We start from the raw sequence: 21,783 nt of genomic DNA, 5'->3' as shown, positions 1-21,783 counted from the left end.
ATCTGGAGGCAGTTTCGTCAACATTTTGGGTTGGGGGTAGGGTCAAGGGAAATGCCGATTCGGGGGAACCACAGATTTGAGCCAGGGAGGTGGGATGGAAGTTTTCGGAAATGGGAAGAGAAGGGGATTAAGACGCTAAAAGATTTGTTTCTTCGGGGTCGGTTTGCAGGATTGAGGGAGCTGAAAGCGAAGTATGGGCTGGAGCAGGGAGAAGGGTTTAGGTACATGCAGGTTCGGGATTTTGCCAGGAAGGAGATACAGAGCATCCCAGAGGAACCGGCCTCCACATTGCTGGAGGAGGTGTTGACGACAAGGGGACTGGAGAAGGGGGCAGTGTCAGCAGTGTACGGAGCTATTTTGGAAGAACATAGAACATTACAGCGCAGTTCAGGGCCTTCGGCCCTCGATGTTGCGCCGACCTGTGAAACCACTCTGAAGCCCATCTACACTATTCCCTTATCGTCCATATGTCTATCCAATGACCATTTGAATGCCCTTAGTGTTGGCGTGTCCACTACTGTTGCAGGCAGGGCATTCCACGCTCTTACTACTCTCGGAGTAAAGAACCTACCTCTGACATCTGTCCTATATCTATCTCCCCTCAATTTAAAGCTATGTCCCCTCGTGCTAGACATCACCATCCGAGGAAAAAGGCTCTCACTGTCCACCCTATCCAATCCTCTGATCATCTTGTATGCCTCAATTAAATCACCTCTTAACCTTCTCCTATCGAAAACAGCCTCAAGTCCCTCAGCCTTTCCTCAGAAGATCTTCCCTCCATACCAGGCAACATTCTGGTAAATCTCCTCTGCATCCTTTCCAATGCTTCCACATCCTTCCTATAATGCGGCGACCAGAATTGCACGCAATACTCCAAATGCGGCCGCACCAGAGTTTTGTACAGCTGCAACATGACCTCATGGCCCCGAAACTCAATCCCTCTACCAATAAAAGCTAAGGTAGGTAGCTCGGTTTTTAGTCTTTTTTCAAATTTAAAGTGCCCAATTCTTTTTTCCAATTAAGAAGCAACTTTATCGTGGCCAATTCACCTACCCTGCACATGTTGGGCCGTAGGGGTGAGACCCAAGCAGACACGGGGAGAACGTGCAAACTCCACACGGACAATGATCCGGGGGGGCAACGTGTAGACAACAGACCCGCCCATTTAATAGTTATTTACAAGATGATGTTAAAGACCGGGGAAAAAAACACTGGAAAAAGGGTACAGAGGCCCTTCAGAGGAACTAGGGGAGTTGCGAGTCCGTTGGGAACAAAGATGGCAGAGGCAAGCTCGTCGGGTGGGGCTGCACCTACTACTGTGAATAATCTGACGGAGGTAATGGCAGTCGAATTTTGAGACAATTCGGCAAGCACTTTGAGAGATTGGCAAATTTGGGGCTCTGCGTATGGATGTTTATTATTGTTACAAGTAGGCTTACATTAACACTGCAATGAAGTTACTGTGATAAGCCCCTAGTCGTCACACTCCAGCCCATGTTCGGGTACATAGAGGGAGAATTCCGAATGTCCAATTCACCTAACAGCACGTCTTTCGGGACTTGTGGGAAGAAACTGGAGCAGCCAGAGGAAACCCACATAGACACGAGGGGGGGGGGGGGGTATTTATGGAAGGATTATGTCCAATGACGCAGTATCGGTGGAGGGGGTTACGGCCAAGTGGGAGTAGTTGGGGCTGGTGTTGGATGGGGTATGGAGTGAGGCCCTGCGGAGGGTGAACTCCACGTCCTTGTGCGCGAGGTTTGGCTTAATACAGCTTAAAAGTAGCGTATCTGGCTCGGTCAAGGAGGAGTAGATTATTTGTGGGAGTGAAGGGCAAATGTGGAAGGGGCCAGGCTAACCAAATGCACATGTTCTGGTCATGTTCTAAGCTCGTGGGGTTCTGGGCCTCCTTTTTTAGCACCATGTCAGCGTTTCTGAAAATTGAGCTCAAGTGCTGTCCCGTAGTGGCCATATTTGGGGTGTCAGACTTGCTGGAACTGCAGATGTGTGCGGGGGCAGATGTCCTGGCCTTCGCCTCGCTAATTGTTCGGAGGCAAGTGCTGATGGGATGGAGGTCAGCTTTGCCACCCAATGCCTCAGTGTGGCAGGGAGTTCTGATGGAGTTCCTCTACCTTGAAAAAGTAAAGTACACCGTGAGGGGAGCAATTGAGGGGTCCTACCGAAGATGGCAGCCACTTGCTATGTATTTCAAAGATCTGGTCACCGTTAGTGTTGAAATGGAGTTCTTTCTGCCCTCAGTCTGGTCTCAGTCAAACGCTGAGAGGATAAGGCACCACTGGAAGGGATCAAAGCAAAGTGTGAGGAAGAGCTGGGAGAGGATATAGAGGAGGGGGTCTGGTGTGAGGTGCTCCGGCGAGTGAATGCCTCCACCTCATGTGCGAGGTTGGGGCTGATACAGCTGAAGGTGGTATATAGAGCGCACCTCACGAGGGCTAGGACGAGCCGATTTTTTGAAGGAGGGTGGGGGGGGGGCTAATCACGTTCATATGTTTTGGTCCTGTCCAAAGCTAGGGGAGTACTGGAAGGAGGCGTTTAGGGTAATTTCCAAGGTGGTGTGTGTGAAACTGGACCCGGATCCCCAGGAGGCCATATTCGGGGTGTCGGACCAGCCAGGGTTGGAAACGGGTGCGGAGGCAGATGTCATAGCCTTCGCCTCGTTGATCACCTGAAGGCTGATCCTGCTGGGATGGAGAGCAGCCTCTCCACCCAGTGCCCTGGCGTGGCAGGGGGACCTGTTGGAATACTTGACCCTTGAGAAGGTTAAGTTCGAACTGAGGGGAAGCTCGGAGGGGTTCTACAAGTCATGGGCACTATTTATTATGCACTTTCAAGAACTTGATAACATTGAACATTAGTTGGGGTGGGGGGGGAGGGGGGCTGTGTAGGTTAAGGGTGACTATGGGTAATCCCTGATTCCTTTTTGCCATTTGTTTATGTAAACATGCGGGCTGATGTTTGGGGGTTGGTGGGCGGATGGGATCATTGTTATTGTTATGGGGATTGACATATCTTGCTGATTATTGTTTATTGTTGATGGGTGCAAATGCGGGAGAAAATGTGAAAAAGGAGAATAAAAATATTTAAAAAAAAATATTATGTTAGAACTTTAAAAGGTGACAATCTGAACGTTAAAAACAGCTGCTATAATTTGAGAGATGGCACCACTTGGGGAGAAAGAACACTTTTCACACACAGAGGCTGGTTATGGTTATGAATGTCAAAAAATGTAGAGTATTTTGACCAAAAAGCAATTGCAAAAATTAGATAGGCCCACCAATTAGATCAAGTATTCAGCAGCTGAGTAGTTAGCAAGGAAATACCTCCAGGAAATAATTATCCGTAAGGACAGTCTGTTCTTTAGAAATAGGTCATTTCCTGAGTGGGTACATGGACTCCATGATAAAACCAATTTCTTCACAGTTCTCCTTCAGTGAACACTTGCTATTTGTCACAGTGCCATTAATATGCCAACTGCATACATTTTCTATTTATAAGCATAAATTTCTAACCTTTCAGTAGTAAAACAGACAGCGACAATGCAATATTAGCCAAAAGAATCCATCATCAGTACCTTGAACACAAAACATTCTCCTGTGCCAAAATAACTCAGCTTGTTTCCTCCTCGCCTTCGTTCTCTCCAATCCGTTGTAAGGTAAGCACCACAAACCTATTGAAATAAAGGCATGGTGACAGTTTCAGGCAGTAGCTGTTCGATGACCTGCTTTCAGGCATGGTGTTCCCTGTGAATTTTAAGTCTTGAATAGGCCCTTAGAAATTCTTCTTGGGTTTGTCCTCATTAAGACACTTATATTTCCTGTCATTGTATAGGTCTTTCAAGACAGGTGTCAAAACACCTAGAGCAAAGTTCCAACAATTTCCTAAATTCGTTGGACTAATAGTTCTCCCCTGCTGTGCAAACTTTTCCCTTTTCACGTTTGCATTTCTCCACCACCCCCATTGTAGCTATTGCTTTCTGCAATTCAAAAATAAAACAAGTGCGCACTCGATTACAACTCTGAAAGTGTTTTCAAATTGTGTTAAATACACAACCTACCTCAGCCTCTGTCGTTTTGATGAGAATGATAGTTGGTTCATAGCCCTCACAGTGAGCATAAAATCTGAAATTAAAGTAACACATTTAAATCCTTGGACGTGGCTGTGTTTTAACCTGTTTGCCAGCTTTGATGTAAGGTCATTGACCTGAAGATTAACTTTATTTCTCTCCACAGAAAGTCCTGACCTGCAGAATGTTACTTTTTTATATTTTACCTGTTCAGGCTATAACCATGGTCCAAAGTAGTGAAAATCAACATTGGTTGGCAAAGGGCAAATCGTTCTGGGATCCAGGACCAAATTTCTCTCATCTCCTTTGCGCTGACAATATTAGATTTGAAGTTTTCCACATTGACTGCTAGATGAACATTGTGTCTACAAGAAATGCACAGAAGGGCAAGAAAATACAAATTAAAGAGTGGATCAGAATGGTCGATCTACACTGCCTTTCAATTATGGTATGAAAAGGAAATTGGGGTTCCCAGAAACTATACATTTTAAATGGAGTAAAATAGTTAAAGACCACATGGCCCTCAGTGTTACGTACAAGACAAACCCAAAAATCAAGCCACACCACCAATGCACAGGCACAGAGGTTTGAACACCCAATCAAACATTTTGCTGTAAACTTAAAACATTTGCAAATTTTAGTTATCTGTGCAAAAAAACCTGAAGAACAGCACCTTTACGGGTTGGGTCCCTTTAATAATAACTGTTTGATACTGTTGATTCCTCAAATGTACAATTATTGGTAGAGCAATTAAACTGTATTTTTAGTTAAAAGCTGACAGAAGAGGCCATTTGTTCAAACTCCACATTTATACAAAGATAACTAGGAAAGCATAAACGTGGTTTTAAAATGGTTTAATTAACTAAAAAAACAGCTTCTGCCATCAAGCCAAATGACCTGCAACTGTATTGGGTCAAATACATAAACTGATTTGGCGCAGACTCGACGGGCCGAATGGCCTTTCCACATTGTAGCTATTCTATGATTCCCTACATCCTACTTAAATTATATGCCCCATTTCACTGCATCAAGTTTAAAATTGAATAAAGGAAGGGACCTTTACACCAGTGGGTGAGGTAGGTACTCTTTCAGTTCTCGGCAATTGGAAGAGGAGAAATAAAAGACCGCAAATAATACTTGCCTACTATTACTCTCTCGTGCAACATGTTACCCTGTTAACAACACTGGTCTCGTTCTATGCTTGCATGCAACACAACCCCCTCCTGTTAACAGTACTAGCTATTATTACCTTTCTGCAATATCCTAGTCATAATATTTCCCTATTGTTACTCTTGTGCAATGTACATCATCACTCGAAGGTTCAGAAGTTGTGATTTTGCTTTGTGCCTGCACTTGTTTTGTACCCTCTCTCAAATCTCCATACATGTTTGCAATACTCTATGGACTGCTGCGACTGATAGAAATTTTCTTGCTGAAGGAGTTGAGCTTTGTTTAACCATATTTTTCCCCTTTTTGCCAACTCGAGACCTATAGATAGTCCAGAGTTGTCACGGCAAATGAGAAGCTCCTAGAAAAACGCACAAGGCACTGCTATACTTAAATGCCTTTGTCAAGACTGGATCTACATGGTCCCGCTAATCTATGGCTGGCACCTAGGGAATTCTGAAAATACAGCAGTTTGAAATGCTCTCTGCATAATGATCTTATGCACTGTTCGGACACACTGGGTTAAAAGCCATGGCATCTTACCAAGACATTGGGTATGTGTTGGCTTTCATAGCATTAGGTGGGGGCGGATAGAATAAAGAGTTGGTTGAATTAATTTATACAATGGTCACACTTCCATCGTTTTTTTTCAGGTGAGAGAACTGTGACAAGTCATGTTTAGAACAATGCCAGTTAATGCTGCACTGAAAATGGCTTGTTGTCTCAGATGAACTGGCATAGTAAAGTGAGTTTTGAGGCAGTGTTCTTGTGACCGGTGATGGAACTGGAGATTTTGTACACTTGCAATATAGAAGAACAACATAATTCAGCTAGTAACTCAGAAATGAGTAGTTGCTTGTACAACACTGCATTACTATTCTTAATTTAATCCCCATACCCACATCTTTTTACATGGGAATACATTGGGTACATTTGCACTAATCATCAAAGAACAATGTGAATGAGTGAACTTTCCAGTAAAGGTCACCAGGGATCTGATGTGGGGACAATGACTAATATGTATTTTTTTCTACCTCAGGGGCACGGAGGCCAATTGTAGATCCCCAACCCAATTAATTATCAACCATGCTGCATATGTCAGCCAGCCAGCTAATGAATATGAAGCTTCTCAGTCTGTAGGGACTGGTTAGCTCAGTTGGCTGGACGCCGGGTTTGTGATGGGGAGCAACGCCAACAGTGTGGGTTGAATTTCTGAACCGGTTGAGGTTATCCATGAAGGCTTTGCCTTCTTAACCTTGCCCTTCGCCTGAGGTGTGGTGGCCCTCAGGTTAAATCACCACCAGTCAGCTCTCTCTCTCAAAGGGGAAAGCAGCCTTTGGCCCTCTGGGACAATGGCAACTTTCATTTCTCAGTCTGTATTGCTCAGTAGCACAGCACATAATGTATTTTGATTCTTGCTGCAATTAAAGTATTAATACTCATTTCAGAAGGCTTGGTCCAGAAACAAGTGGATGTGTGTTTTGTGTCAGGAGGGTCGAAAAGGATCATAGAGAGCCACCCTCTCAATGCAGAAGTGTGCTTCAACTCACCCAAATTTTGTGAAGAAAGTTCTTTCTATAGCCTACCTTTGTCTGCAAATCGGACATTGAGGACGTAGTGTAACAGGAACATATTTGGATGTCATAAAGAAAACAGACAGATGAAAGAACAAAAAAAGAGAAAGTAATCAGTGCAATTCCCACATCCCAGAGAAAGAGCAAGCTTCTACTGATAAAACACAAGAATGTTGGCTACATACTAAGGAACTAAACAAAAATAAAAAACAGAAAATGCTGGAAATACTCAGGTCAGGCAGCATCTGTGGAGAAAGAAATGGAGCTAAAGTTTCAGGTTGATGACCTTTTGTCAGAATGGGGAAAAGTTAGAGATGTAATAGATTTGAGCAGGGGTGGTAGGGGCAAGGATGTGATGGGGTGGAAGGCAGTAAAGATGAAATAGCAGAAGAATTAGTCTTACAGGGCCAAAGGGAAGGTGATGGGGCAAGAAAAGAAACAAAGAAGCAAAAGATGTGCCGACAGCAGGTGTGCTACTATGTTGAAAGCAAAAGTAAGAGAAAAAACGAAATATGCAAAGAAAAGGAAACCAAAAGGTGGGACAGAGTTTATGGTCTGAAATTATTAAGGTCAATGTTGAGTTTGGATGTTGTAAAATGCCTAATCGAAAAATGAGGTGTTGTTCACCAAGCATACGTTGAGTTTCACAGAAACAGTACAGCAGGCCAAAGACAGAGATGCCAGCTTGTGGACGAGGGCAGTGGTTTTCAGCCAGTGTGCCACTGCACACTGGTGTGGTATGAGGATTGTCCAAGTGTGCCACAAAATTTTGTACAAAGATAATGAAAATCAATGTAAAACAAACATATGGTTTCATTTTAAACAATATTCAATCCAACCAAAATTTAAACTCATGAAAATTAATCATCAAATACTTTAAAAGTAAAGTATCGGTCTTTCGACTCTAAAATGTGAACATTCTAAACGCAGATGGCCACAGGGTGAAATTGAGATGACATGATAGTATTTACTAGTCACCATAGAAACCAAGAAATGGTGTTTGCTCACTATTTTATTGATAGTAGAATCCATAGAATCCCTACAGTGCAGATAGAGGCCATTCACCCCATCAAATTTGCACTGACCCTCTGAAAGAACACTCCATTCCACTCCACTTCCCTGCCCTATCCCAACAACTCATCAACCTACCCTACACATTTTTGGACTGTGGGAGGAAACCGGAGCATCTGGAGGAAACCCACGCTGATATGTGAGAAAGTGCAAACTCCACAGTCACCCAAGGCCGGAATTGAATCCAGGTCCTTGGCACTGTGAAGCAGTAGATCTAACCACTGTGCCACCGTGTTGCCAGTACTAATAGCAAAACAAGACAAAACAAGCTAGCAGATGCAGCAAAATTGACCGTATCCACGATTATTTGCCGGATCTATTTTATATCCTCTGATAAGTTTGATTCCTCTGCTTATTCAATTGTTGATGAAACAAAAATAAATTCATAACGCGAAAAGGCCAAATTCAGACATCCGAACCAAGTGCTACGTGTGGAATAGATTAGGGCTATGAATGGTTAGAAATAGCCGAGTTAGGGCAGCACGGTGGCGCAGTGGGTTAGCACTGCTGCCTCACGGCGCCGAGGTCCCAGGTTCGATCCTGGCTCTGGGTCAGTGTGTGAAGTTTGCACATTCGCCCCGTGTTTGTTTGGGTTTCGCCCCCACAACCCAAAAATGTGCAAGCTAGGTGGATTGGCCATGCTAAATTGCTCCTTAATTGGAAAAAATGAATTGGGCACTCTAAATTTAAAAAAAAAAGAAATAGCCGAGTTGAGCTGATTTTGAAAATGTGTCTTGTGCTCGCTGTCGAAGACGGTGTACTTTGTGGTGATTAGAAACATTAAGGACCGGTGCAGACTTGATGGCCCAAATGGTCTCCTTCTGCACTGTAAATTCTATGATTAACACATTTGATCCTTATTTAAATTGCTGTAAGGGCGGCACATTGGCGCAGTGGTTAACACTGCTGCCTCACGGCACCGAGGACCCAGGTTCAATCCCAGCCCCGGGTCACTCCCCAGGTGGAGTTTGCACATTCTCCCCATGTCTGCGTGGGTCTCACCCCCACAACCCAAAGATGTGCAGGATAGGTAGTTTGGCCACGCTAAATTGCCCCTTAATAGGGAAAAACAGAATTGGGCACTTAAATTATTGCACGCACTATGTTGCACACCTCTCTAGCAAGACTGTAACCATAGCAAATGTAAATAAATGTGACGTTTATGAGCAACTGATTCAGCTGAAAAAAATGGGTGTGCTATGCAATTGTCTCTTTGAAGTGTGCCGTATTACTGAAAAGGTTTGGAATCACTGGATTAGTGAGGTGCTCTGCAAAGTGACCACCCAATCATGTATTTGGTCTTCCCAATGTAGAGACCACCATGTTTTCAACTATGAAAAGTCATTGACCTGAAACATCAACTGTTTCTCCACAGATGCTGCATGACCTGTTAAGTATTTCCAGCAGTTTCTGTTTTTATTTCAGATTTCCATCATCTGCATTATACTGCTTTTTGATTAAACAAAATCATAATCATTTAAGCAAAACCGTACACCCTGGCTCTGTGCACAACAGGGATTCTCATGGAACTATTCAGACAACTCTCAAGAAAAGTCAATATCTAGTAATAATCGAAAGGAAATTGTGTTGCTCAATTGTTTTATTTTGCTTTTCCACTTTGAGCAATTAGGAGCAATTTCTGCCTTCATACCCTGATCAAGACAATGTGAAAATCATCACAATCCTACTGTGGCTTTTGGAGGGCGATCGTCTGAGTAAAGAAGGGGATCAAAAAACCCTAAAATCTCTCATTTTTATACTATGAAAGTCTATTGCTACTGTGAATCTTCAGTTTAAAACTCTGAAGTACATTAATCAAAGGATTCAAGGTTAGCTTTGCAAAGCAGGACCTCCTCCACTAGTCCCTTCTGGGAAAAAAATGCATCATGAGCCTGAGGCAAATTGCAATTACACCCCCACTCCAACCTGCATTCTTTAACTAGTCCACCAAAGAACAGCATGTATTAATAAACTACTTAGAAGAAAAGGAATGTTCTTGTGAACTGTTGTTGCTTCCTTGCCAAAATTAACCAAGGAAATTCCGAAACAAATAGAGAGATTTAACCACACTGGGAAAGAATGAAGGAAAATTTCACAAGGTGAAATCGCCTACCGACAAAAGAAGCGCACTGGCTTTCAAAATGTTACCTCCTAACCTATCCCATTAGGTCACTATACAAGCAGACTCCAACCCCACCAAACAGGAAAGGCAGCAACAGAGGTCTAGATTTTGCATTCACTAATTCTCTCTCTTGTGCTCCCTCTCTCTCTCGAAGGTGGTATCTCAGCCAGCAGAATGGCAGGAATCAAAATTGGAGTGGTCTACTTCTGCTCATATGTCTTATGGTCGTATGGAGGGAATTTTAAGCATCTGGCAGACCCACGAGAAGCAAGTTATGTGGGGAACGACAGGACAATTCTTTTCAGTAGCTCTCACCTGCTCTGCTACTATCTGCCCACACATGATAATGCAAAGCGTTGAAACCAAAGTTTGAACCCAAAAGCACAGTATGGGCTGGTATCATGTTTAAGAGTACTGGGTGACCCTCCATTAGGACAATGTAGTTATTATATCAGAAGGACAGGAATAAAGTAAACGTGAAATTTAACTGAGGTTGCGACCAATTCCAGCCCGACAGCTGAACCTTTATTTAATCTACTCTACAACTGGCACTTTCCCAATAGTCCCACATATCATTTGCTTCTGTTAAATGCCAGTCACTTGTTATTCTTTTAAAAACTTGCATTTTTGTAGCACTTTTCACAATCTCAGGACATCCCAAAGTGCTTTACAGCCGAAAAAAAACCTTTTGAAGCATTGTCACTGTTGGAATGTAGGAAACGCAGCAGGCAATTTGTACCCAGCAAACTCTCACAAACATCACTGTAATAACGACCAGATTTAAAAAAAAAGTGATGTTGTTTGTGGGATAAATATTAGCCACAGCACCAAGAAGAATTCCCCCCTTATTCGTCAAGATAGTGCAATGGGGGGCGAAATTCTCCCGAAACGGCGCGATGTCCGCCGACTGGCGCCCAAAACGGCGCCAATCAGACGGGTATCGCGCCGCCCCAAAGGTGCGGAATGCTCCGCATCTTTGGGGGCCGAGCCCCAACATTGAGGGGCTAGGCAGACGCCGGAGGAATTTCCGCCCCGCCAGCTGGCGGAAATGGCCTTTGTTGCCCCGCCAGCTGGCGCGGAAATGACATCCCCGGGCGGTGCATGCGCGGGAGTGTCAGCGGCCGCTGACAGTTTCCCACGCATGCGCAGTGGAGGGAGTCTCTTCCGCCTCCGCCATGGTGGAGACCGTGGCGGAGGCGGAAGGGAAAGAGTGCCCCACGGCACAGGCCCGCCCGCGGATCGGTGGGCCCCGATCGCGGGCCAGGCCACCGTGGGGGCACCCCCAGGGGCCAGATCGCACCGCGCCCCCCCCCAGGACCCCGGAGCGCGCCCACGCCACCTTGTCCCGCCGTTCAAAAGGTGGTTTAATCCACGCCGGCGGGACAGGCAATTTATCGGTGGGACTTCGGCCCATCCGGGCCGGAGAATCGAGCGGGGGGGTCCGCCAACAGGCGCGGCCCGATTCCCGCCCCCGCCGAATATCCGGTGCCGGAGACTTCGGCAACCGGCGGGGGCGGGATTCACGGCAGCCCCCGGCGATTCTCCAACCCGGCGGGGGGTCGGAGAATGACGCCCGGGATCTTTTACATCCACCGAAGAGAGCAGATGTAATCACTATATTTTAATTTCCAATGAATGGACTATATTTCAAATTACAGACAGATGATCAATTGTTACCGATTAGATAATACATTCTAAAACACTATTTTCAGGAATATAATTTTCTTTGAACTATTTAGTTGATAACCCAAATTGCAGTTGACAATGGCACAAAGTGCCTGAAATTCCTTTAAATTGCAACATTTGATTAACTGTGCACAGAGCCAGTGTACATGGGTCAGAGAAAAATGTCTGCACATGATTTATGCACAAACACACACACAAAGACACACATGACAGTTACTCGCCACAAATAAAGGTTCAGCATCAACACTTACCTAAAGTGGCTGACCTTAAATTTAAAGGCTCATCAAGCAAAGTGATTTGTAATATGACTGCAATTATCTCGCATCGTTTTGTGCTAAAAACATAGTGAGCAAGGTGGAAGTCTCAGCACACTGCCCTTTCACTACCAAAAATCCGCTGGGAAACTAGTCCAGAGTGGTCTTGATAAAGTCACCAACTTTGCTGGCTAACAGCAATACTATACATTGAGTGGGCAGATTCAAGACAACATCTAGTGCACAGAGATATGGAGCTTAAAATGGCTTGCACTTTGGCACAGCCACTGTTCTAACATTGGTGAGAGACAAAGAAGTGTCATCCTGACACAGCACAGGATGTTCCTCCGAGTTTGATACAGAACATGGGAGAGTTTTATACTGCATTTATTACTTGGGATTTTTAAATCTAGATTCTGATCTGGGATTCATTCTTTCCGGAGACAGATATCCTTGGCTTTATCACAAAGATAATGTCATTTTTTCATGTGAACTTAAAGCACCACAACACATTTTCTTTTAATACAGAACAAGATGCAAAATGCAAAGACAAGTCAATGGTAACATCGAATAGCGAGTGCAGGACCCAGTGCTTTGGTCATGCAATGATAGGAAAAAGTGCATGACCCCAGAAGTGCATGACCCCAGAAATGAGAGACAGAGCTATAGAGAGGGGATGGTGACAACGTGGTTATGTCGCTGGATGAGTAATTCAGAAGTGCAGGTGAATGCTCTGGGGACGCGAGTTCAAATCTCATCACGGCAGTTGGAGGAATTTAAATTCAATTAATAATTCTGGAAGGGCGTCATGGTGGTGCAGTGGTTAGCACTGCTGCCTCATGGCGCCGAGGACCCGGGTTCGATCCCGGCCCCGGTCACTGTCCGTGTGGAGTTTGCACATTCTCCGTGTCTGCGTGGGTCTCACACCCACAACCCAAAAAATGAGCACCCACAACCCAAAAAATGAGCATGGTAGGTGGATTGGCCACGCTTAATTGCCCCTCAATTGGAAAAAAAATAATTGGGTACTCTAAATTTATAAAAAATAATAATAATTCTGGAATTGAGAACTATTCAGTGCTCACTTGGTTCACTAATGTCCTTTAGGGAAGGAAATCTGCCATCCTTAGTTGACTCCGGATCACTCCAAGAGTGGTTGACTCTTAAATGCTCTCACTCAGTTCAAGGGTGATGAGAGATAGGACTCATGTAAGAATAAATTAAGAAAAAAAAGAAACCTGGTTCTCTCTCCAAACAACTGTTGTTGGCAAAGGTGCCGTCAAGACCAAGACGGGAACATGTCTGCATTTGAACCAATCTGACATGTTTTTTGTTAATAACAAAGGAAAATTGAATATCTTTTCTGAATAATGCGCTCCCAGTTGAGGCAAAATCCAAAACAGAGATTTGGCCTTACAAAGAGATTAAACTGTGACCAAGGCAGTAACCTATCAATTCCAAGAGGCTATTTGTCAAATGTTAGGAGGGAAATCAAAGAAAAGTGGAGGGGGCAAAAAAGGTTTAAAGGTACCAAGACTAACAGAAGAAATTGAAATGGAGCTAAAGATAAAGGCATAATCGACAAAAATGAGCGAGAGGCGAAGAGGGAGACACAGGACGCAAGGGGGGTAGGAGGCGCAGGAAGCGCAAGTGGGAGCGGGGGGCGCAGGAATCGAGAGTGAGAGCAGGAGGCACAGGAAGCGAGAGGGGAGCAGGAGGGGCAGGATGCAAGAGGGGAAGCGGGAGACACAGGATGCGATAGGGGTAGGAACAGGAGGCGCAGGAAGCAGGTGACACAGGAAGTGAGGGGGGTAGGAGGTGCAGGAAGCGAGGGGGTGCGAGGTTCAGGGAGCAAGAGGGGGCACGAGGTGCAGGAAGTGAGAAAGGAAAGTGGGAGACACATGAAGCGAGAGTAGGAACGGGAGGTGCAGGAAGCGAGAGGGAAGCAGGAGACACAGGAAGTGAGAGGGGATGCGGGAGACACAGGAAGCGAGGGGGTAGGGGGCGCAGGAAGCCAGAGTGGAAGCGGGAGGCGCAGGACGAGAGGGGAAGTGGGGCGCGCAGGGAGCGAGAGGCGCAGGAAGCAAGAGGAGGAGCACGAGGTGAGGAAGCAAGAGGGGGAGCGGGAGGCGCAGGAAGTGAGAGGGGGAGCACTAGGCGCAGGAAGCGAGATGGGGAGGCGCAGGAAGTTATAGAGGGACTGAAGGCGCAGGAAGCGAGAGGGGGAGCGTGAGGGCCAGGAAGCGAGAGGGAGAGCGCGAGGGGCAGGAAGCGAGAGGGGGAGGCTCAGGAAGTTATAGATGGATTGAAGGCGCAGGAAGCAAGAGGGCAAAGCGCAGATAGCTAGAGGAGGGAGCGAGGTGCAGGAAATGAGAGGGGTCGGCTCAGGAAGCTAGAAGGGGAAGCATGAGGTGAGGAAGCGAGAGGGGTAACGTCAGTTGAGGAAGCTAGAGGGTGAAGCATGAGGCGAGGAAGCGAGAGGGGTAGCGCGAGTTGAGGAAGCAAGAGTGAGGCACAGGAAGCTAGAGGGGGAAGCATGAGGTGAGGAAGCGAGAGTGGGAGCAAGAGGTGAGGAAGTGAGAGGGGAAGCACGAGGAACAGGATGCGAGAGGGGAGCAAGAGGCGCCGGAAGCGAGAGGGGGAGCACAAGGTGAGGAAGCGAGACGGGGAGCACGAGGGGCAGGAAGTGAGAAGGGGAGCACGAGGGTTAGGAAGCGAGATGGGGAGCACGAGGGGCAGGAAGTGTGAGGGGCAGGAAACGAGAGGGGGAGCACGATGGGCAGGAAGCGAGAGAGGGAGCACGAGGTGAGGAAGTGAGAGATGGAGAACAGGGAGAGGCAACCAGAGAGGGAGCACGAGGCGAGGATGTGCAATGAACAGGAAGGGAGAGGGGGAGTTTGAGATGCATGAAGAAAGAGGGAGAGTGCGAAATGCAGGAAGCAAGAATAGTGCGTGAAGTACAGGGAGAGGGGGTGCGCGAGCCAGAGAGAAGGGGTGTGCGCACCGCAGAGAGAGGGGGTGCATGAACCGCAGAGAAAGGGGGTGCGTGAGGCACAGAGAGAGGGGGTGCAGAAGCCGCAGAGAGAGGGGGTGCGGAAGCCGCAGAGAGAGGGGGTGTGCGTGGAGCTGAGTGAATGGGTGCGGAAGCCGCAGAGAGAGGGGGTGCACGAACTGCAGAGAGAGGGGGTGTGCAAACCGCAAAGAGAGGGGGTGAGCGAACCGCAAAGAGAGGGGGTGCGCAAACCGCAGGGAGAGGGGGTGCATGAACCGCAGGGAGAGGGGGTGCGTGAGGCACAGAGAGTTGGGGGGCAGAAGCCGCAGAGAGAGGGGATGCGGAAGCCGCAGAGAGAGGGGGTGCGGAAGCCGCAGAGAGAGGAGGTGCGGAAGCCGCAGAGAGAGGGGGTGCGGAAGCCGCAGAGAGAGGGGGTGCGGAAGCCGCAGAGAGAGGGGGTGCGCGAACCGGAGAGAGAGGGGGTGCGCGAACCGCAGAGAGAGGGGGTGCGCGAACCGCAGAGAGAGGGGGTGCGCGAACCGCAGAGAGAGGGGGTGCGCGAACCGCAGAGAGAGGGGGTGCGCGAACCGCAGAGAGAGGGGGTGCGCCAACCGCAGGGAGAGGGGGTGCGCAAACCGCAGGGAGAGGGGGTGCGCAAACCGCAGGGAGAGGGGGTGCGCAAACCGCAGGGAGAGGGGGTGCACACACCGCAGAGAGGGGGGTGCGGAAGCCGCAGAGAGACGGGGTACGGAAGCCGCAGAGAGAGGGGGTGCGGAAGCCGCAGAGAGAGGGGGTGCGGAAGCCGTAGAGAGAGGGGGTGCGGAAGCCGCAGAGAGAGGGGGTGCGGAAGCCGCAGAGAGAGGGGGTGCGGAAGCCGCAGAGAGAGGGGGTGCGGAAGCCGCAGAGAGAGGGGATGCATGAACCGCAGGGAGAGGGGGTGCGTGAGGCACAGAGAGTTGGGGGGCAGAAGCCGCAGAGAGAGGGGGTGCGGAAGCCGCAGAGAGAGGGGGTGCGCAAACCGCAGGGAGAGGGGGTGCACACACCGCAGAGAGAGGGGGTGTGCGAACCGCAGAGAGAGGGGGTGCGGAAGCCGCAGAGAGAGGAGGTGCGGAAGCCGCAGAGAGGGGGTGCGCGAACCGCAGAGAGAGGGGGTGCGCAAACCGCAGAGAGAGGGGGTGCGCGAACCGCAGGGAGAGGGGGTGCGCGAACCGCAGGGAGAGGGGGTGCGCGAACCGCAGGGAGAGGGGGTGCGCGAACCGCAGGGAGAGGGGGTGCACACACCGCAGAGAGAGGGGGTGCGCGAACCGCAGAGAGAGGGGGTGCGGAAGCCGCAGAAAGAGGAGGTGCGGAAGCCGCAGAGAGAGGGGGTGCGCGAACCGCAAAGAGAGGGGGTGCGCGAACCGCAGAGAGAGGGGGTGCGCGAACCGCAGGGAGAGGGGGTGCACACACCGCAGAGAGAGGGGGTGTGCGAACCGCAGAGAGAGGGGGTGCGGAAGCCGCAGAGAGAGGGGGTGCGCGAACCGCAGAGAGAGGGGGTGCGCGAACCGCAGAGAGAGGGGGTGCACACACCGCAGGGAGAGGGGGTGCACACACCGCAGAGAGAGGGGGTGCGGAAGCCGCAGAGAGAGGAGGTGCGGAAGCCGCAGAGAGGGGGTGCGCGAACCGCAGAGAGAGGGGGTGCGCGAACCGCAGAGAGAGGGGGTGCGCGAACCGCAGAGAGAGGGGGTGCGCGAACCGCAGAGAGAGGGGGTGCGCGAACCGCAGAGAGAGGGGGTGCGCGAACCGCAGAGAGAGGGGGTGCGCGAACCGCAGAGAGAGGGGGTGCGCGAACCGCAGAGAGAGGGGGTGCGCGAACCGCAGAGAGAGGGGGTGCGCGAACCGCAGAGAGAGGGGGTGCGCGAACTGCAGAGAGAGGGGGTGCGCGAACCGCAGAGAGAGGGGGTGCGCGAACCGCAGAGAGAGGGGGTGCGCGAACCGCAGGGAGAGGGGGTGCACACACCGCAGAGAGAGGGGGTGCGCGAACCGCAGAGAGAGGTGCGGAAGCCGCAGAGAGAGGGGGTGCGCGAACCGCAGAGAGAGGGGGTGCGCGAACCGCAGAGCGAGGGGGTGCGCGAACCGCAGAGAGAGGGGGTGCGCGAACCGCAGGGAGAGGGGGTGCACACACCGCAGAGAGAGGGGGTGCACACACCGCAGAGAGAGGGGGTGCAGAAGCCGCAGAGAGAGGGGGTACGGAAGCCGCAGAGAGAGGGGGTACGGAAGCCGCAGAGAGAGGGGGTGCGGAAGTCGCAGAGAGAGGGGGTGCGGAAGCCGCAGAGAGAGGGGGTGCGGAAGCCGCAGAGAGAGGGGGTGCGGAAGCCGCAGAGAGAGGGGGTGCGGAAGCCACAGAGAAAGGGGATGTGCGTGGTGCTGAGTGAATGGGTGCGGAAGCTGCAGAGAGGGGGTGCGCGAACCGCAGAGAGAGGGGGTGTGCGAACCGCAAAGAGAGGAGGTGAGCGAACAGCAAAGAGAGGGGGTGAGCAAACTGCAGAGAGTGGGGGTGCGCACACCGCAGAGAGAGGGGGTGCGCGAACCCCAGAGAGAGGGGGTGCGCGAACCGCAGAGAGAGGGGGTGCGTGAACCACAGAGAGAGGGGTTGTGCGAACCACAGAGAGATGGGGTGCGCGAACCACAGAGAGATGGGGTGCGCGAACCACAGAGAGATGGGGTGCGCGAACCACAGAGAGATGGGGTGCGCGAACCACAGAGAGATGGGGTGCGCGAACCACAGAGAGATGGGGTGCGCGAACCACAGAGAGATGGGGTGCGCGAACCACAGAGAGATGGGGTGCGCGAACCACAGATAGAGGGGGTGCGCGAGATGCAGAGAGAGGGGTACGCGAGGTACTGAGAGAGGGTGTGCCTCAGCCACAGGGAGAGGGTGTGTGTGAGGCGCAGAGAGAGGGGGTGCGTGAGGCGCAGAGAGAGGGGGTGCGTGAGGCGCAGAGAGAGGGGGTGCATGAGGCGCAGAGAGAGGGGGTGCGTGAGGCGCAGAGAGAGGGGGTGCGTGAGGCGCAGAGAGAGGGGGTGCGTGAGGCGCAGAGAGAGGGGGTGCGTGAGGCGCAGAGAGAGGGGGTGCGTGGGGCGCAGAGAGAGGGGGTGCGCGAGCCACAGAGGGAAGGGGTGCGCGAGCCGCAGAGAGATGGGTTCGCAAGCCACTGAGAGAGGGTTTGTGCGAGGCTCAGAGAGAGGGCGTGTGCGAGGTGCAGAGAGAGGGCGTGCGAGAGAGGGCGTGCGAGGGGCGCAGAGAGAGGGGGTGCGAGAGCTTCAGAGAGGGGTGCGCGACCCACTGAGAGAGGGTTTGCGCGAGGCGCAGAGAGAGGGGGTGTGTGAGGCGCAGAGAGGCGGGGTGCGCGAGGCGCAGAGGGGGTGCGAGAGCTGCAGAGAGGGGTGCGTGACCCGCTGAGAGAGGGTTTGCGCGAGGCGCAGAGAGAGGGGGTGTGTGAGGCGGAGAGAGGCGGGGTGCATGAGGCACAGAGAGAGGGGGTGCATGAGGCGCAGAGAGAGGGGGTGCGCGAGGCGCAGAGAGAGGGGGTGCGCGAGGCGCAGAGAGAGGGGGTGCGCGAGGCGCAGAGAGAGGGGAAGTGTGCAAGACGGTGGGAGCGAGGGGGAGTGCGGCAAGCGCAGGGAGGGGGGGAAGAACAAGGAGGGAAGAAGCGAGATGCAGGGAATGGAGGTGAGAAATGCAGAGTTCCAAATATATGTATCAAATCATATCCACTTGCAATGACTTCTATGCCTGCTTGCTCCTGGATCATCAGCTCTGCTACCTCCCAACAATCTATCCTTAGCCCCCCACCTATTTATTCACATGCTGCCTCTTGGCAACATCATCAGAAAAGCACAGGGTAGGCGACTCAAGTGTCAGGGCCTGTCTTGCCCCACAGGAAGTAGCTCGACCCTATTCACACCTTGGACAAGGTGGTCGTCGGATGCAGACTCGGGAACATGATGCATAAAACAAAAATGAACAAACTTAATGAGGTAGAAATGAAAGCCAACATTGGTAGTGTGGTTACATCAGTTCCTCTGCAGAGGAACATTTCACAGCACTTCTACTTCATGACAAACCTCTCAGATAACGTTTTTGAATAATGTCAATCTTTAGTAAGTGGCTATGGATAAAGGATGGAATTCCTTCCAGCTCCCATTCAATCAAAATCAACTGAAAGAAAATTCTGTCAAAACGTGATGGAGAACGGCAAAACTGGATTCGATCCTGGCCCCGGGTCACTGTCCGTGTGGAGTTTGCACATTCTTCCCGTGTCTGCGTGGGTCTCACCTCCACAACCTAAAAAGGTGCGCAGGGTAGGTGAATTGGCCATGCTAAATTGCCCCTTAATTGGAAAAAAAACAATTGGGTACTCTAAATTAAATTTTTTTCAAATGTGATGGAGAAAACATTTAAGCAGAGGGCTAAGCATCGCAATTCTAAAAGATTCTAGGTTGAAATAATTTTAGTGCTGAATAAACCAGAGTAAAATACCTCTTTTGATTTACTGTGATGCCTTTTTGCTTCAGTGCTTTTTCATTGGCATCTCGGAGCAAACGTATCTCCTTCCTGGAGAACAGGCGGATAGAAAACGCTTTGTCCAACAGCTTCTCAACTGGGATGTGCTCAGCGATGCTTTGGACGAAGCTCTGAATATCAGTTCGAATGTTGGCAGATTTTTCAGGCTGTCTGGTTCTGATTTTTCGGAAGAATTTAAGGAGAGCTAGCGCTACCCTGTACAGTACTTTAAATCCTTCAACAAAGAATATATCCAATACTCTTGCTGCATAGTTAAAGGGCAGGTCTCCAAACATCCACCGCAGCCAATCAGAGTAAACCTCCAGCACATCCTCAGAAGCGCTCACTATCAGTTTGTGAGCGCCTTGGCAGTATTTATTGGCTAGGTCTCCAAAGGTCATGCAGGAGGACTCGTAGGCCAGGAAGGTTTGGTCTATGAAATGTTTTGTACGGTCATTGCAGGCCAAGAGCCGACACACCTTCTCAAAGCAGTCTGCTTCATCTGCACTGTAGTGCAGGAGCAGTGCCACAATGGCCGGCAACACAGGGCAGAAAGAGATGTCTGGAAACTGATTGGAAATACACACCACAATCTTCCTAACTGCAACAGTTCCATCTGTGTTCAGACAATAGTTTGGCACAACACTGCCATCCACAAATTCCGGCAGCGGTATGTTGGAGGGGCTCCTTTTCCCAGTGATTTTTCCAACAATATCCTTGTACACCTCAGCATCAGGAGTCACGGTTCTGCAGGAGACTGCTTTGATAATTTGCTCATAGATTTTGCCTCTTAGAGAGTGGCTCTTTGCCCAGTAACCTTGTCTGGCATACTGCTTTAGCAAGTTGCCATCTATGATGGATGGGACCATAGGACTATCCTTCTCCAGGTCAACCATCTTGCCCCAGTCCACAAACTGTCCACACTGTGTGTCAGACATAGCTGGAGAACGCTGATTGTTCGGTTTCAATTCTTGAGAGTTGGGGTGAGTAGGGTGGAATTTGAAGGGGCAATCATGTTTTCACTGTTGGACAAAGGATATCAAAAATTAGCATTTTGCATCCATTATAACTTTAAGCATCTATAAGGAGAGACATAAAGTTGAACTGAGGACTAATCATTGACAAAAGGAATATGGCTTGAATACTCAAATGAGAGGGATCAACATTCCCAATTCAAGAGGAAATCTAAGGGATAAAGGGATGAGGACATGGGCTGTCAGAGAAGGCAAGTGACACCATAAATCTGAACATGTAACAAATAAACTTCACTCTTTCCTATTTTTAAGTTGCTCTACATTTGAAAATGATTGGTGCTCTAGAATTATATATTTCTTTCCTCTGCCTGACCTGTTCATGTACCTTTAAAGGCAAGGTCTCCACAACACACAGTGCCCAAGAGAAAAAAAAATTGTATTTACATAGCACTTTTCACATCAGGGTGAGGCCCCAGATTCAGATGGATATAAAACATAGCAATATTGTGAAGAGTGAGAACTTCTGCTGCCTCAGCCGACATTCCTTCTTTCAACACAGTAATTAACAGATTATATCCATTTGCTGTTAGTGCGACTTTGCCAGTCTCAAACTGCTACCATGTTTGCCGAAGTAAAATTAGTTACTTTGGACCATCCCAAGGTGACATCAGATCCCAGTTTCACAGCAGGCATTCCAGTGATATTGAAATATAAAAGGCACTTTCCGTGGGCAGCACGGTGGCACAGTGGTGCCTCAAGGTGCCGTGCACCCGGGTTCGATCCTGGCCCCGGGTCACTGTCCGTGTGGAGTTTACACATTCTCCCCGTGTTTGGGTGGGTCTCACCCCCACAACCCAAAGATGTGCACGGTAGTTGGATTAGCCACGCTAAATTGCCTCTTAATTGGAAATAAAGAATTGGGTACTTTAAATAAAAAAATAAACAAAAGGCACTGCCCCCAACACTATGAATGACAACGGAATGAGGGTGCAGGTAAATTTATGGTATAAACACCATTTTCCCCTTAAATATTTTCCTTTATAGTTTTTTTTCACCTTAAGACTTTTTAATGCATTGAATTATCAGCAACAGTTTGCTCAGGCATAGATTGATATACTACATTTAGGAAGCTGCTTACTGACTTCCGGTGGTGACCATGGAGTGAACGGTCGCACATTTAGCAGCTCCCGCCCTTAGCTGTTTTTTAACGGCTTTTAAGCTGGGTTTCTGTGGGAATTTTGCAACATAAGTGGATAAAAGCGAGAGGAGAAGGCGACGCCTATTTTGTGGAGCTGAGCCCAAGAAACAATCGT

General features: G+C 49.4%; 1 protein-coding gene across 4 annotated transcripts in view; it reads right to left on the bottom strand.

Moving 5' to 3' along the window:
* The window catches only part of tbc1d24 (TBC1 domain family, member 24), a 95,478-nt gene that overhangs the window by 20,014 nt on the left and 53,681 nt on the right, over positions 1 to 21,783 (bottom strand). For all 4 annotated transcript variants that reach the window (XM_072481391.1, XM_072481390.1, XM_072481392.1 and 1 more), the window contains 4 exons: positions 19,473 to 20,518; positions 4,291 to 4,449; positions 4,076 to 4,139; positions 3,593 to 3,688 (listed from right to left, as the gene is read on the bottom strand). In XM_072481391.1, the coding sequence (XP_072337492.1) occupies positions 3,593 to 3,688; positions 4,076 to 4,139; positions 4,291 to 4,449; positions 19,473 to 20,434 (1,281 nt within the window). In that variant the 5' untranslated portion in view covers positions 20,435 to 20,518. The remainder of the gene's footprint in view (positions 1 to 3,592; positions 3,689 to 4,075; positions 4,140 to 4,290; positions 4,450 to 19,472; positions 20,519 to 21,783) is intronic.

Source organism: Scyliorhinus torazame, chromosome 17 (assembly GCF_047496885.1).
Source record: "Scyliorhinus torazame isolate Kashiwa2021f chromosome 17, sScyTor2.1, whole genome shotgun sequence".
NCBI lineage: Eukaryota > Metazoa > Chordata > Chondrichthyes > Carcharhiniformes > Scyliorhinidae > Scyliorhinus > Scyliorhinus torazame.
Note: the sequence above shows the minus strand (reverse complement) of the source record. Positions and strands in the feature narration are given on the sequence as shown.